This window comes from Cottoperca gobio, chromosome 22, assembly GCF_900634415.1.
Source record: "Cottoperca gobio chromosome 22, fCotGob3.1, whole genome shotgun sequence".
NCBI classification, from domain to species: domain Eukaryota; kingdom Metazoa; phylum Chordata; class Actinopteri; order Perciformes; family Bovichtidae; genus Cottoperca; species Cottoperca gobio.
Window position 1 is genome coordinate 586,884 of NC_041376.1, and position 13,117 is coordinate 600,000.

A 13,117-nucleotide genomic window follows, 5' to 3' on the forward strand; every position below is an offset into this window, starting at 1 on the left:
ACCTTGATGGTCAGCTCAGTCGGTAACTCTCCCTCACACTGACCTGAAGGCACTTAGAGGGAACGACAAACTGTGCTGGTAGGCAACGCTGAGTGGAGAGGAATCCATTGTGCGGCATCAGCATGAGTCAAGTCACTTAAAGTCATACACACAGTCCCAGACCTGAGGGACGTCTGACAAATTCATTACTTCACCCGTCCAAACCTTTAAAATCAGACACGGTCCAGTTCATAAAGCTGAAATTAACCACGGCTGTCAAGATAAAAAAATGATCTTGTCATTTCAATACGGATGCCAGAGGAAGACAGCTTCACCTTGAGGACCCTGTTGGTGCAATAGAGTCTTTAGAAGGCCATTGTGAGGCTGTCAGGACTCAGGGTGCCCCCCCCTCATCCACCCCTAACCCTGCAAGATGAACTCATCACAGGAAGACGTGAGGTGGGGTGATGAGGGCTGTGACACGGCGACACTGAATGGATCAGACGACAGATTGCTTTCTGTCCGTCACGCGTCTGTTTACACAATAACGATTCAATCTTCAGACAGTTTGTGAAAGACTTAATCCTGATTGATATTTAGGTTTACTCTTACCTTCATGTGCTTTTATATATATATATATATATATATATATATATATATATATATATATATATATATATTTCTTACTAAATAAAGTGAGTACAAGTGACCAGGAATGTGTTGGACTTCTGGTTTCTGAGTTATAGTCAAAATTCACTTGCATTCACTTGCATTGGTTTTGGACACATACAGCCTAAGTTTTCCCGCAGGGGGGTGGTGGTGGGGTTAGCGGAGGTGACATTAGGACGGGTGAAGCTGTTGCCCCTGACCCCTCTGAAGCCAGGCCATGTCACAGGCCTGTCTGTCACACAGCACCCTGATTCTATAGAGGGTGACCTCTCTGTTGACCTCCCTCAAGGCCAACAGCGGCCACATGGTGACTGGACTTTAAAACAGCTCCGGGACGGGAGGGGAAGAGCTGTGAGAACATCCCAATAAAGACACAGAAAGGAACGTTTCAATAACTGCCACCTTTCAATCTAACATCTCCATCATCGGCAGACATAATGCATGTGCAGGAACTTGTAATTATTAGTCTTTATGAAATAAGAACGGTTTGATATTTAGCTAATAAGCTCATTTCCGCCTGCAGTCCCTGTGAAGGTGCACACAGAACAACCAACAGACACTAAACACATTAATTAGGTGGCTTAAAAGCATAAAGTCTGAAAGTTATATAAAGCCAAGTATTCTGAAAGTGAATTAAATGGATCAGTCCTGCAGTGCAAGATAAGGTAAGTTAATATTCTTTTCTGTGATTTGGGTGAACTGACCCTTTGACCTAATCCAATTAAAAACCACAATAAAGAAAAGTTAAGTTGGAGAAACCATCTTTTTCTGCAAGAAAGGCAACATGACAGAAAATAACAACCGTGTGTTCAGACCCACAATCACAACCAAATGTCTCAGACGTAACCCACCAATACAGCCCTGTTTGGTTGGACGCCTAAATACAGCACCATGAGTGCCTATACTGTCAGCATGGGTGGCCACAGCGGGAACTAAACCCACAGCAATAGTTGGTGCCAAGCTCGACCTCCTGAGATATACAGAGCGGAAAATGTACAGGAATTTGTCTCGGTGGCTTGGTGACAACTTAGTGTCACAGCTCACACTGACACAACACCGTTACAAGGCCAACAGGACCTCACATACGCTGTAAAGGCTTAGTATGGATCCTCAGCTATACATATCATTCGCTAATTATACATGTAACATCCCATAGGAGCACGTGTTAAAAGCAGGGGAGTATAGATGAGCACTTCACAGTCCACCATGAGACATTATACTGATCACTCTGACATGAATATCTTAATACGGCGACAGTCACCTCAAAAACATCTTTATTGTGCTCTTTAACGTATCATTGGTGAGTCCTTTGCCACACAAAAAGGACTCTTAGGGATTAGGGGGAGAAGTCAGAGATTTGGTGAACAGATTAGAAAAAGATGTAAGCGCTCTGATTAGTCAGAGTGGGATTAATCTGACGCTAACAACGCAGTCGCAAACGTCCTCATCCGCAAGTCTTTACGCATACTAAACATGCTAAAAGTCGCTGTCGGGGAGCCACTCCAGTGTGTCCTGAGGGCTGGTGACAGGTGTGTGTGAGTCTGTGTGTGTGTGTGTGTGTGTGTGTGTGTGTGTGTGTGTGTGTGTGAGAGAGAGTGGGGACAGAGGGAGGGAGACAACTGCTGTTGGTCTGCTGGGAGCAGATGTTGGAGATCTCTGTAAACTGTTAATAGCTGCAGGATCTCATTACATTTAACTCTTTAAATACCAAAACCTCCACTGGGGAGAAAGTGTCTCTCGTTGCCTCACGACCAGCCGACACACACACACACACACACACACACACACACACACACACACACACACTTTACTTTAAGTTAGAAGATGCAGTTTCAATGTCAGAGGGGAAACGAAAGGTCACTGCTTTCTACTTATTGTCTTTATTACGCTGCCTGGACAGGTAGCTTTGCCTGACGTCATCAAAAAGAGACATTTTGAAGATGTAAATGGACCAATGTTTGCACTAAAACTGTGAAATGCTGTCCCCTCGTCATCACTGGGTCAGGCCGTGTGGGGTCTGAGAGGGAGGCAGAATAAGTCAGAGTGATCCTGGAAGACTTTACATCATCATTATGTTTGAGTTTATTTTAAACCAAAACACACGTTTTGACTGTTTGAATTCCAATGTTCTTACCACACTGAGGTCATCTTTTAATCCTGCAGCTCAGGGCCATTAAAGGAACACAAAAGTAAACCAAGCCCTGTTACTTTAAGCAGTGCCATTCCACATGCGAGCCCAGTGTTTAGAGTGAGTCCGATGACAACACTGAGTACAACAGCTGTTTGCTGCACTGCATTACTGTCAACATTGAGCTATCACGCGAGCATGCATGTATCTGTGTGCCTCTCTGTTTTCAGCACAGCAGTTTGACCCTCTCAATTTATTTCGGTCAGTTATAGCCGGGGCTAAGGGCTTCCCGAGTCCTAACGGGGACGTCCAGCCCTGCGGTGCCTTTTCTGACCTTCGTTTACCGTGAGAAGATTCAGAGCATAAGCGCTCTTTCAGCACTCTGCTTCACACTCTTCCAGTTATAGTATTTCACACCAGGGAGCATCTCAACACTCGCACTGATCTACTGATGGACACACAGCAGCTCCACTGGACTGGCAGGAGGATTAAGATGCCTTGCTTAAAGGCACTCTGACGGTAGCTCAAGGCGGGCCGAGCATCACCTCCTGCCAGCAGATTCTTGTGTGAGGATTTGGATCTTTAAATCACAACCCTGCTCCCGTAACCTTTAGGTGTTAACATGTTTGAACTTCTCTCACCTTGATGCCTCCCATCCTCTGCTCTCCCTTGAACTCTTTGCCGTTCTTCAGCCAGTGGATGGTCGGCGTCGGGTTTCCGGACGCGGCGCAGCGGAACTTGACGGTGTTGGCGGCTGGAACAGCCAGGAGCTTCTTGTCCATCCGGTCGGGCCTGGTCCAATATGGAGCTTCTGTTGGTGAAAAAAGCTGTGTCAGTTATGGGAAACTACTTCTATTCTCTTAGGAAAGAACATTAAAAGGACAGTTTTATGCAGTGCTGACACGTCTCACTCTCAAGTACCAGAGTATCAGAGACATTCGAGGCAAAGTGAAGTCTCAAGTCATTAGAGACGAGTCCAAGTCAAGCACCTATTTCATTTAGACAAGTCAAGATCAAGTCCTGAATCATTTGAGATGAGCCAAAGTCTCAAATCTAATTGAGATGCAAACCTTTCAGGTCTGAACGCAGAATATTTAAAATGCTTTATAATGGTGTTACTTTGGACTGAGTCCTTTCAATGAACATGGCTTGAATCTGACCTGCTCTGCTGAGATGTACCACCGTCTCATCCGAACACATTAGTCCCCAGTTTTCCATTTTCTGGTATATTCTTAGATCATAGAACGTTTGGGAAAGACCCTCCAGGAATTCATAGTTACATGTTTCTGTAATTGCTGAAAGATGGCACAGACGGTACAACTTGCTCCTCTGCCCTGTCTTCCAATTGGCCCATCTTGGATGAGTTATGTACTTTGCCAGAACAGATGTGAGGTTGTGGTTTCACTGGAGGTCTTCCCTCTCTGCTCTGATAAACAACACACAGTACCTGCAGCCACGCTTCTCTCCTAAGAGAAACAGTTAAGTTCAAGATGCGCAAAAAACACAGTTTGACGGACGCCGAAAGGACACAAAACGGGTGCGTGAAGCGTCACGAGGACCAAACAAAGCTCATCATCGTCTTCCCCCTTCCGATAACAATGCAAGAGTTCATTTGAATCGTCCGATCCTGAGAGTTTGGAAACCTGTCAGGGCGATTTATTGAGTTGTATTGAGAAGAAGGCGGACAAAGAGAGTGTAGCGAGTCAGAGAGGCCTATTGTTCCTGCTGTGTGGGTGTGGAGGGTGAGAGCGCTGAGGCATGGCTCACTCACTCTCTTTATAGCTCTGTGTGGACAAAGGCTGGGGAGGTGGCTGACCGGTCATCAGATGTCTCTTTTACTTTCTGAATGCAGCCGGAGAGAGAGGAGCTAATTACCATCTCAATGTCTGCGCTTGTGTGTGTGTGTGTGTGTGTGTGTGTGTGTGTGTGTGTGTGTGTGTGTGTGTTATCAGACTCGGGTCAAACTAGAGTTAAAAAGTAATTCTTGCCCTCGAGACCACATTTAACTCATCGGGTCAACTCAGGAGAGATGTCGCTGTTAGAGTATAATACCCGTCTGTGATTGGCCCCGATCTCGTACACTGTTCGTAGCTAAACTCACGAAAATGTGAAAGTATAAAGAACGATGAAGGCGGTCATGGTGGGAGACGCAGGAGACGCTGTTTGTGTCCCACGTGAAAGCTACATTTATTTATTAGTCACATAACTTTCGTACTTAAGTAACGCGACTTTCTACCCAAACGTTAACTTATTTACGTAACTTCCGAAGTTATTTTAACGCAAACCACAACTTTTTCCAAATACTTTTGTTGCCTGAACTTAACCAGAAAAGACTGTGTGCAGTTCCACACGTGTTGCTGAACTTTCATAAGAGAACGCACAGAGGAATAACCTTTGTGTGAGATATCAGACGAGCTGTGTGTGTGTGTGTGTGTGTGTGTGTGTGTGTGTGTGTGTGTGTCTGTTAATCATAATGCTTTGGGTGTTCTGATACATTTCTGACACACATTTCTTTGGCTCCTGCCATCAAACTTTGGCTTCGGCTTCACAGAGTAATTACAAGCAGAGCAGGAGAGAGATTCAGTGATGAAAGACACAGACGTATCTTCTTAGAAAGCAAACAAACAGAACTTAACTTCACTCCATTGAACTGACTGTAAACTCGGTGTGTGTGTTTACAAACTGTAATGGAGCAGCTGAGCACGGCTCCCTGCTCCAGTTAGAGACTCCCCAGCTCGCTAAGGCAAACGCTCTCCACGTGCAACACACACACACAAACTCCCTCCACCTTAAAAGGGAAATATCTGTTAGATTTCATTACTTCTCTCTCTCTGTGTCTCCTGTCTCTGCGTATTTGGAGCGACACTCGGCGCAGCGTGGGATAACCCTCCAAGGAGTCTGAACACATTGTTTTCTTGGCATCGTAATCAGCCACACACACACTTAGTCAAACAGAAACACACTGAGTTTTTAAACAGTCTCTCCTGATGTGTGGTCCTCCTCCTCCTCCTCCTCCTCCTCCTCCTCCTCCTCCTCCTGCTGCTGCTTCTGAACTCATCTGGGCCTGAAAACATCTTCCGGCTGCTGATGATCCTTCAGCCACCACGATGTTTTTAACCCAAAATAGTGTGGACGCAGCACGTCTCTATTTATTTTTCTCCCCAAAAACACACTTGAATTGGTTTATTCGCTGACCTTTGGCTGATAAGTGCTGACTGTTGTGTTTCTGCACGAGATCACCTGTCAATCAAACTGAGTGGGCGGTGATGTCTTCTTCACATGTTCTGCCAATGTATTTTCTGTGAGCGGTGCTCGTGCTTCTTGTCTGTTCAGAGCTCATATTGCTCATGCACACACAGGAAACAGCATCACTTCCTGTACTGCAGAGGATTCACCTCCCTCAGCTGGTGAATAATTATAGTTTTAACTTTCTAGTTAAAGAAAATGAACTGATTTTCACCTTTTGTTTTGTCTCCAGGCATCTACAATCGATGGTGTTTGCAGAAGGTAAGAGTAAAGACCTGTGGGGATCACAGCTTAGAATACGCTTCAGGAAGAGCGAACGTAAAACAGAATCAAAGCTAAAGTATTTATGAAAACAAGACGTTATTTAAGCTGCACTGCTGTACAAGGTAATATAGTAAGTCAGCAGTTGTTTTTAAACTTATCAGGCACATGCACTTTGCAGCCTAAGAGAGTAGAAGATGCAGCCTTTTCCAATTTAGAAACAGCAATCCATATTTGAATTTAAGTGTGTTTTTGATTTACTGTGGGGTCCGGCTCTGCGCTCAGTAACACACAGGAATCCCATCCCGTGTCTAATTAGCTGGCTGGTATTTCCTCAGCAGAGGGGAGTGGGATACTCTCTCGGGGGGAGACCAGATACCCCTCACACCCTACAGGGACGGTGTCTGGAGATGACCCTGCCCTGCATGGATATATAATCAGTGTAGTGGAAACATCTCTCAGCTCAGCAGATATATGTCCACCTGCAGATGTTAACGGAGGAGGATCTTTCTGGGAGCCTAAAAATACACGACTGTATGTGCTGTTCACACCTTCACACACACACACACACACACACACACACACACACACACACACACACACACACACACACACACACGTTTGTCTGAAGCATCATCTAAAATGATTTGCTTGTCTGTTATTTAGCAGAGTATCTCTAAATTGTAACTCGTTTAACTAGAATGGGGTGGAACGCCAGGCCTGGTGGGGATCCAGGAATGATATTTGTTCTTGCAAGGCTTTTTGTTTTTAGAACTACTGGACTGTATCCCAAGAAGCTCTGTCCCTGTGTGCACGCTAATGCAGATCCAGATGCTGATTTTTAAATACTTTCTTTTATTCAAAGAACAACTTTAGGGGATTGTGCAGCCTCGCAGGGGGACGCTGTAAGCAAACATGATTACATGTTCTTTGTGTTTGGATTAAGCATTGCAGTTACAAGTGCTCCGCACACCCCCCCCCCTGCAGCTCTCTATCCCCTGCTCCTCTGACTCCTGGCTCTGTGCTGCGGGTCGGAGGAGCGTGACTGTGGCTCTCTATCAGCCCAACTTCAGCGCAACAGCAATTAGCTGGAGCAGGACACAGTGCGGTGTGATCGCCACGGCACAAGGCTTTCAGCGCTCAGACACCGATCTGGGGAAAAGGAGGAGAAGGGGGGGGGGAGGGGTCTAATTGTGTAATTGTATAATTTGCCCTCGCTGACGCCTGCGAGCACACAGGCAGATTTCATTACCGATTACACTGGGGCTCTTTGAAGGCACGCTGCCCCGGAGGGCCTGCAGGGACTCAAGGCAAACAGAGTCGGAGGAATGGCGGCGGAGGAGCAGCGTAGCGTGGCCCGGCGTCCGGCTCTCTGCTCTCCTGCCAGGGTAAACAAGGAGGCTGCATAGCTCAGGAGCACAGCACAGCACAGATTAGGCTCTGTTAACATTCCTTCCCCCCCCCGACACACACACACTGGCCTTTCACTTTACACAGGCTCTGAGTGTGTACACTGCTTTCCAACATGCGGGGGTTACTCACTTTAATATCTCATATGTCGATGGTTTCATCTTTGACCTTTTATTTACTCTTCTGTCGGATCTACATTTGCTCTTGAAACTTGTTAATCGTCCAATGGTGGCATTTTAAAATAAAAATGTATTATGTGTTTTTTAATATGGCCTTTCCCAAAGCAGAGTTCATGGAAGACTTTTCTTCTTTGGTGATGTAATTATCAGAAATCCCTTCCACACTTTCACATGATTTAACTTCATCTGACTTTGTGCTGCCACAGTTTGGTCAAAACCATCCCGGTGAAGATGCACGAGTTCAAACCGGAAAGATACAGAAGCAACAGACACGGCTGGCGTCAGGAAACGCAAATCTGCTGTCAAATTGGTCAATAATATCATTTGTGCGCAGGAGTTACTGGCGTCTATCTTCTCTGCTTTTATCCCAGGAGGCCACGGCAGACAGCCGAGTGAGTTCTGGAGGTCGGTGGAGAATGAGCTCATGACTGCAGCAGCTTTCTCTCTGTCTGTTTGTTTCTGCTCAGAGAACAGTCAGCTGTGACCAGCAGCATCATTTCAACTGGCAGCTACAGCGACGGCTCAGAGTGACTCAACTCCTTAAATCTTCGCTTTCTTTCTGCCGTCTATTCTCTTCTTTCACTGCAATCTTCTCTCTATCCCCTCTCCCTCATTAATAGCGTGACTCTTTCACCATCCCCACATCTCTATTATCGTCCTCTCTGCATGTGTTTGTGGATGTTCTTCCGCTCACAGACGGGGACTCTCCGTCTGGCTGTGTGGCTCGTCACATGGCTCCTTCCTGCTATAGCCGGCTAATTAGCGGTGGCTTAGCGGACATTAAGCAGCGATAGGGGTTTAACGTTTCTGGGATAATCCCTCTCCTTTTGGCCAGGAAATCGGAGCCTCGTATGTCATGAGGTAGACTTACATCCAGAGATTAAGTCTGGCAGTCTGAGGCTATTTACTGGCATTCAGGATGTCTGCAGTAAGCTGCTGCCACTGCTGCCACTTCGGCCCATTTAGAAAACACTTGAGGCTTTCATCGTGAAGTGAAGCTGCGCATTCAAACACATTCAGGTTTTACATTGCAGGTGTTAAACTCATCCACAGCGACTTTCAGCACCAGGAAGTGTTTTCTTCTATAATCTCTCTGCAGCAACTAAAGAGAGTGTGAATATAAAGATTACATTTTTAATTCTCCAACATCCCGAGTGAGCAAGATGCAGGATTACATGTTGAAAGTGAGCCAAGACAAAGAATATTAGCAGACGTTCCTGCGTACATTACATTTTTAAGTGCTATTATAAGAACAAAAACATCTGTTATTACCTTTCAGTCGTAAAATAAGAGGATTAGAACAAATTAGGATGTGATAACTTGAACTATAACTGCACATTCACTCTTATTTTTCCAAGCATCAGCCTTACTCACAGTTATTACCTGTTTATGACAGTCTGTCGTTGTCTTTGCACGCTGTCATCAGCAACAACTGCCTCATTAAATACAGATTTCTTTCCTGTACGGTGAAGAAATCCTCAACATAAAGTAGCTAGAAAATATTATCAAGTTTGACAAGATGTCTTCATTTAACGGCTCTTTTTTATCGTATTTTATTTCATTTAGATATTAAAGAGTTGCCAGGAAATTAAGAGAGACAGAGAGAGAGAGAGATTGGAGATGACAACAAGCCTCCAGCTGAACATTAATACTCAGTTCAGAAGGTACAGCGACATTTGGGCTGTTTCAGTGAGCGCACGGTGCGCACCTGTCGCGGAGTCACTGCCACACATTCTGCCTCTGGCTCCAATTTGGAGGAGCGGTTAAAGTGGACTGGGAATCAGTTAACACATGATGCACTGTGGGACACTGACGTAGACTCATCTAATCGAACCCTCTCTGCTTTGAACTATCGTGAACCCTCAAAGTATGCAAACAGCTGCAGGAAAGTTTGCATTTGTAATGATATAAACATAACTTTAATCCATCTATCTCTCTCTTTCTGCATCACTTATTTCTCTTATGCGTGTCTCTGACTGTCTGCGTCTCACCTTCCGCTGTCTGCCTCCATATGCTACAACAAAGGCAGCACAGTTTTGCGTCTGGCTGGTCGAGAGCCCGCTGGAGGGTGGAGACGCTTTAAGTCTCTCTGGAGTCATGCTAGCTGACAGAACGGAGCGCGTTAAGAGCGAGCAGCCAGCAGAAGCCATCCCTCATCGCTCTTTGTTCACCTGCACCTGAACTCCACACGTCTCTGAATGCCAAAACAGCTCACATCACAACAGAACCCTGGGTGGGGTGTTAACCTGCCGGAGAACCGCCGGCTTTTGATCTGCAACGTTTGGTGTAATGCTCCGGGGAGACGCTTTAATGTGGGCGCAGTGAGCGGTTATGAGAGCCATATAATTCCAATTACAGATATAAAACCCAGATCACACTCATAGAAATCTAATAAGTTGCATAAATCCAATGATAGTCATGTAATTGCCAATAAAAGCTCCTTACTAAGCAATTATTTTGGCTCCTACAGACAAAATCCTTTATCACAGTGACAAGGGAAACTCTAACACGCAGATTAAGTGTTGACGAGAGTTGTTTTCATCGTGTGATAACGTTCGCAACACAACAATCCTCCAAGTAACTGGAAGATATAGAGACTTTATTATGAGTCTACAACATTTGGAAGAACCATCTGGAGGCTCATGTTTTGATTATAAATGTCTAAATCTGATTGCAGTCGTCAGGTAAACAACAAACTGAATTAGGATCCTGAAATGTCAAGTGAACAGAACAGGGGGGTACAACTATCTCTAGGGTTGGTGGAAAAGATCATCCTTTTTCTAGTCGTGTCCACTTCATTGTTCATCGGCTTTATTAGATAATTATAAATCATCATAAACGGGAAATGCTTCAAAACGCTGCCTCACCGACACCGAATGACCGAATGAAAAATAGTAATTAAGAATTCACCATTTCCATTACCTGCATCTTCTGGATCTTCGTCATAATCTTCATCATCACCAGACGAGAGAGAATCTTAAAGAAAAAGACAAAAACACTAATATTAATATTCAGATTTAAAATGTTACTTTGCAGAGTCTGCAGCCCAGGAGTGTGTGCACGAGGGGAGGAACATTGTGTGCATGTGAAATGCCCAGTGGAAATTAAACAGTGTGTGCTCACCAACACGTTTATGTACAGACACACACACACACACACACACACACACACACACACACACACACATGAGTCTGCAGTCCTGTGTAGAACATTCAGACACACACAAACTCTTTCTATCTGTGCAACTCTGCCGAGAACTCTCGCCGACAGTTAGCGTGTCGCATGACGTCTAATTATTCTCCAGACGTTCAGATTCACACATTTGCACGGCTGTGTTGTAATTATTTTCGATCTGACCCCGAAGTGTTCTGGTTCAGCTTCACGGGTCTGGTTAATGAGAGGCAGCTGTTAGCGCGACAACCCCGGTGAGCCGAAGCCGCTCCTGGAACTCCTGACTCGCGGGTTTTTAGTTTCTATTATTTGACACCTCAGTCTGCGCTCTCCTGCAGTGGTGCAGCTCAGCAGAAGGAAGCTGGTTAGACTTCACATTGCAGTCTGGATGAGCTCCGGCATTGCAAAGCCAGGAAGGAAAACTACCGCGGCTGTCAAAATAAAGCTTATGGAATAGTGTGAGTGACAGAATATGTACAATCTGTATTCTAGCAGCTCTGTGAGGCTGTTGTTTCGCGTGTTGGCACGCTAACATTAGCACTAAACACAGGTTTGCAATGCATTCAAACATCACCTGCACTAAAGCACACAGTTAAAGAACTAAAACGATATTTTTTATGAGAAACTATTTAAAACTATTTTTATTTTGAAAAGCGAAATAGAAAATAGGTCAGCAATGAACTTCCAAGCTCAATAAACTCAACATTTATTTTTATTTAAGCTTCTGAACAGGGTCTTCGAGTAATATGGAAGAACTGGGAGTTTGTATATGACCTGTAGCTCGAACGATCTGAATGTTGTAATAAAGACGAGCGCCAAAGACAAGGCCGTTAAATTTGACCCAGTAAAAATGAAAACAATTATCTAAGCGTGCTTTTTGCTTTGGTAAACTAATGTACCCTCAGGTATAGACCTACATATTTCACATTTTCTCAGATAGACCTCCATATATCTACGTTGCATCGACAAAACCTCCAAACAAAAGTTTAATATTTTATACATTTTGTGTTGCAGACAACTTGTTTCACCCGCTCACATTACAGCCTCTTGTTTCCAACATGTGTACCCTGTGTGTGTGTGTGTGTGTGTGTGTGTGTGTGTGTGTGTGTGTGAGAACAATACGAGCTGGCCGTTCTCCGCTGCCTGGACGCCGTCCAGGTGTTAAATCTGATACCGCTTCTAAATATCCGACACCATACTCAAATATTTGAGGGAAAACACAATAGTCCGTGTGTGTTTTAGACGGCGCTGAGGCTCGGTGTGGCAGAGAACAGGATATGGCCGCCACACAGACTACTGTAAAAAGTCTGACTTCACAAGCACCGGGGTGATACAACGATATGAAATGTCTGACGATGAGCCAGCGATGAATTTGCTTCCTGTGTGGTTTTTCTCCTGCAACATGTTGAGCTGGATGCAAACGCAGTTCTCTCACCTCATCTCAGAGGGAACAATCAGATTTTAAAGCGGAGCTGGTTTTGTTTTTTCTTTTTTAAATCCGTGATATGGAAAGTGTGTTTACACGTGTCGTTCTGCAGGCTGGAGATGAGATGTGGCTCCAGGAGGAGGAGGAGAAGCTGTACACCTCTGATCAGTCCTGGAAGAGGCCATTTTCTGCCAGGCTTGCAGCCAAACACATGCATCTCTGTGTGTGTGTGTGTGTGTGTGTGTGTGTATAAGTGTGTGTGTGAGGAGGTGGGGGGTGAGTTGAGAGGGAGTGAACTCTCTCATTTCTTGCCACCCCATCTGTTTTCAATGATGAAATGTTTGGAGCTAATTGCTTTCTAATTAGTTGTCAATAACAGGCTCAGCTGGTGTCCATGAGTTTTACGGGAAGAAGCCGCCAGACTTTTAAGCTACTGCTCGCTCGCTTCTGACCCCCACACCCACACCCGCACTCACCCCTCCTCACCTCCTCCCTCCTCCCCTCCCACATTTATATTGGAGCTATGTTTGCATCACACACTTGTTTAAGACGTTACTCATCCCTTCATACGATAATGAATTTCATCTCTGACTTGCATCAGGAGGGGGAATGTGTGTGTGTGTGTGTGTGTGTGTGTGTGTGTGCTGT

The 13,117-nt window shown here is 45.1% G+C and overlaps 1 protein-coding gene across 2 annotated transcripts in view; it reads right to left on the bottom strand.

Moving 5' to 3' along the window:
• fgfr3 (fibroblast growth factor receptor 3) overlaps positions 1 to 13,117 on the bottom strand; it is a 56,188-nt gene that overhangs the window by 21,757 nt on the left and 21,314 nt on the right. For both annotated transcript variants that reach the window (XM_029460218.1, XM_029460217.1), the window contains exons 3-4: positions 10,795 to 10,848; positions 3,418 to 3,587 (exon numbers count right to left, since the gene is read on the bottom strand). In XM_029460218.1, coding sequence (XP_029316078.1) covers positions 3,418 to 3,587; positions 10,795 to 10,848 — 224 coding nt within the window. The remainder of the gene's footprint in view (positions 1 to 3,417; positions 3,588 to 10,794; positions 10,849 to 13,117) is intronic.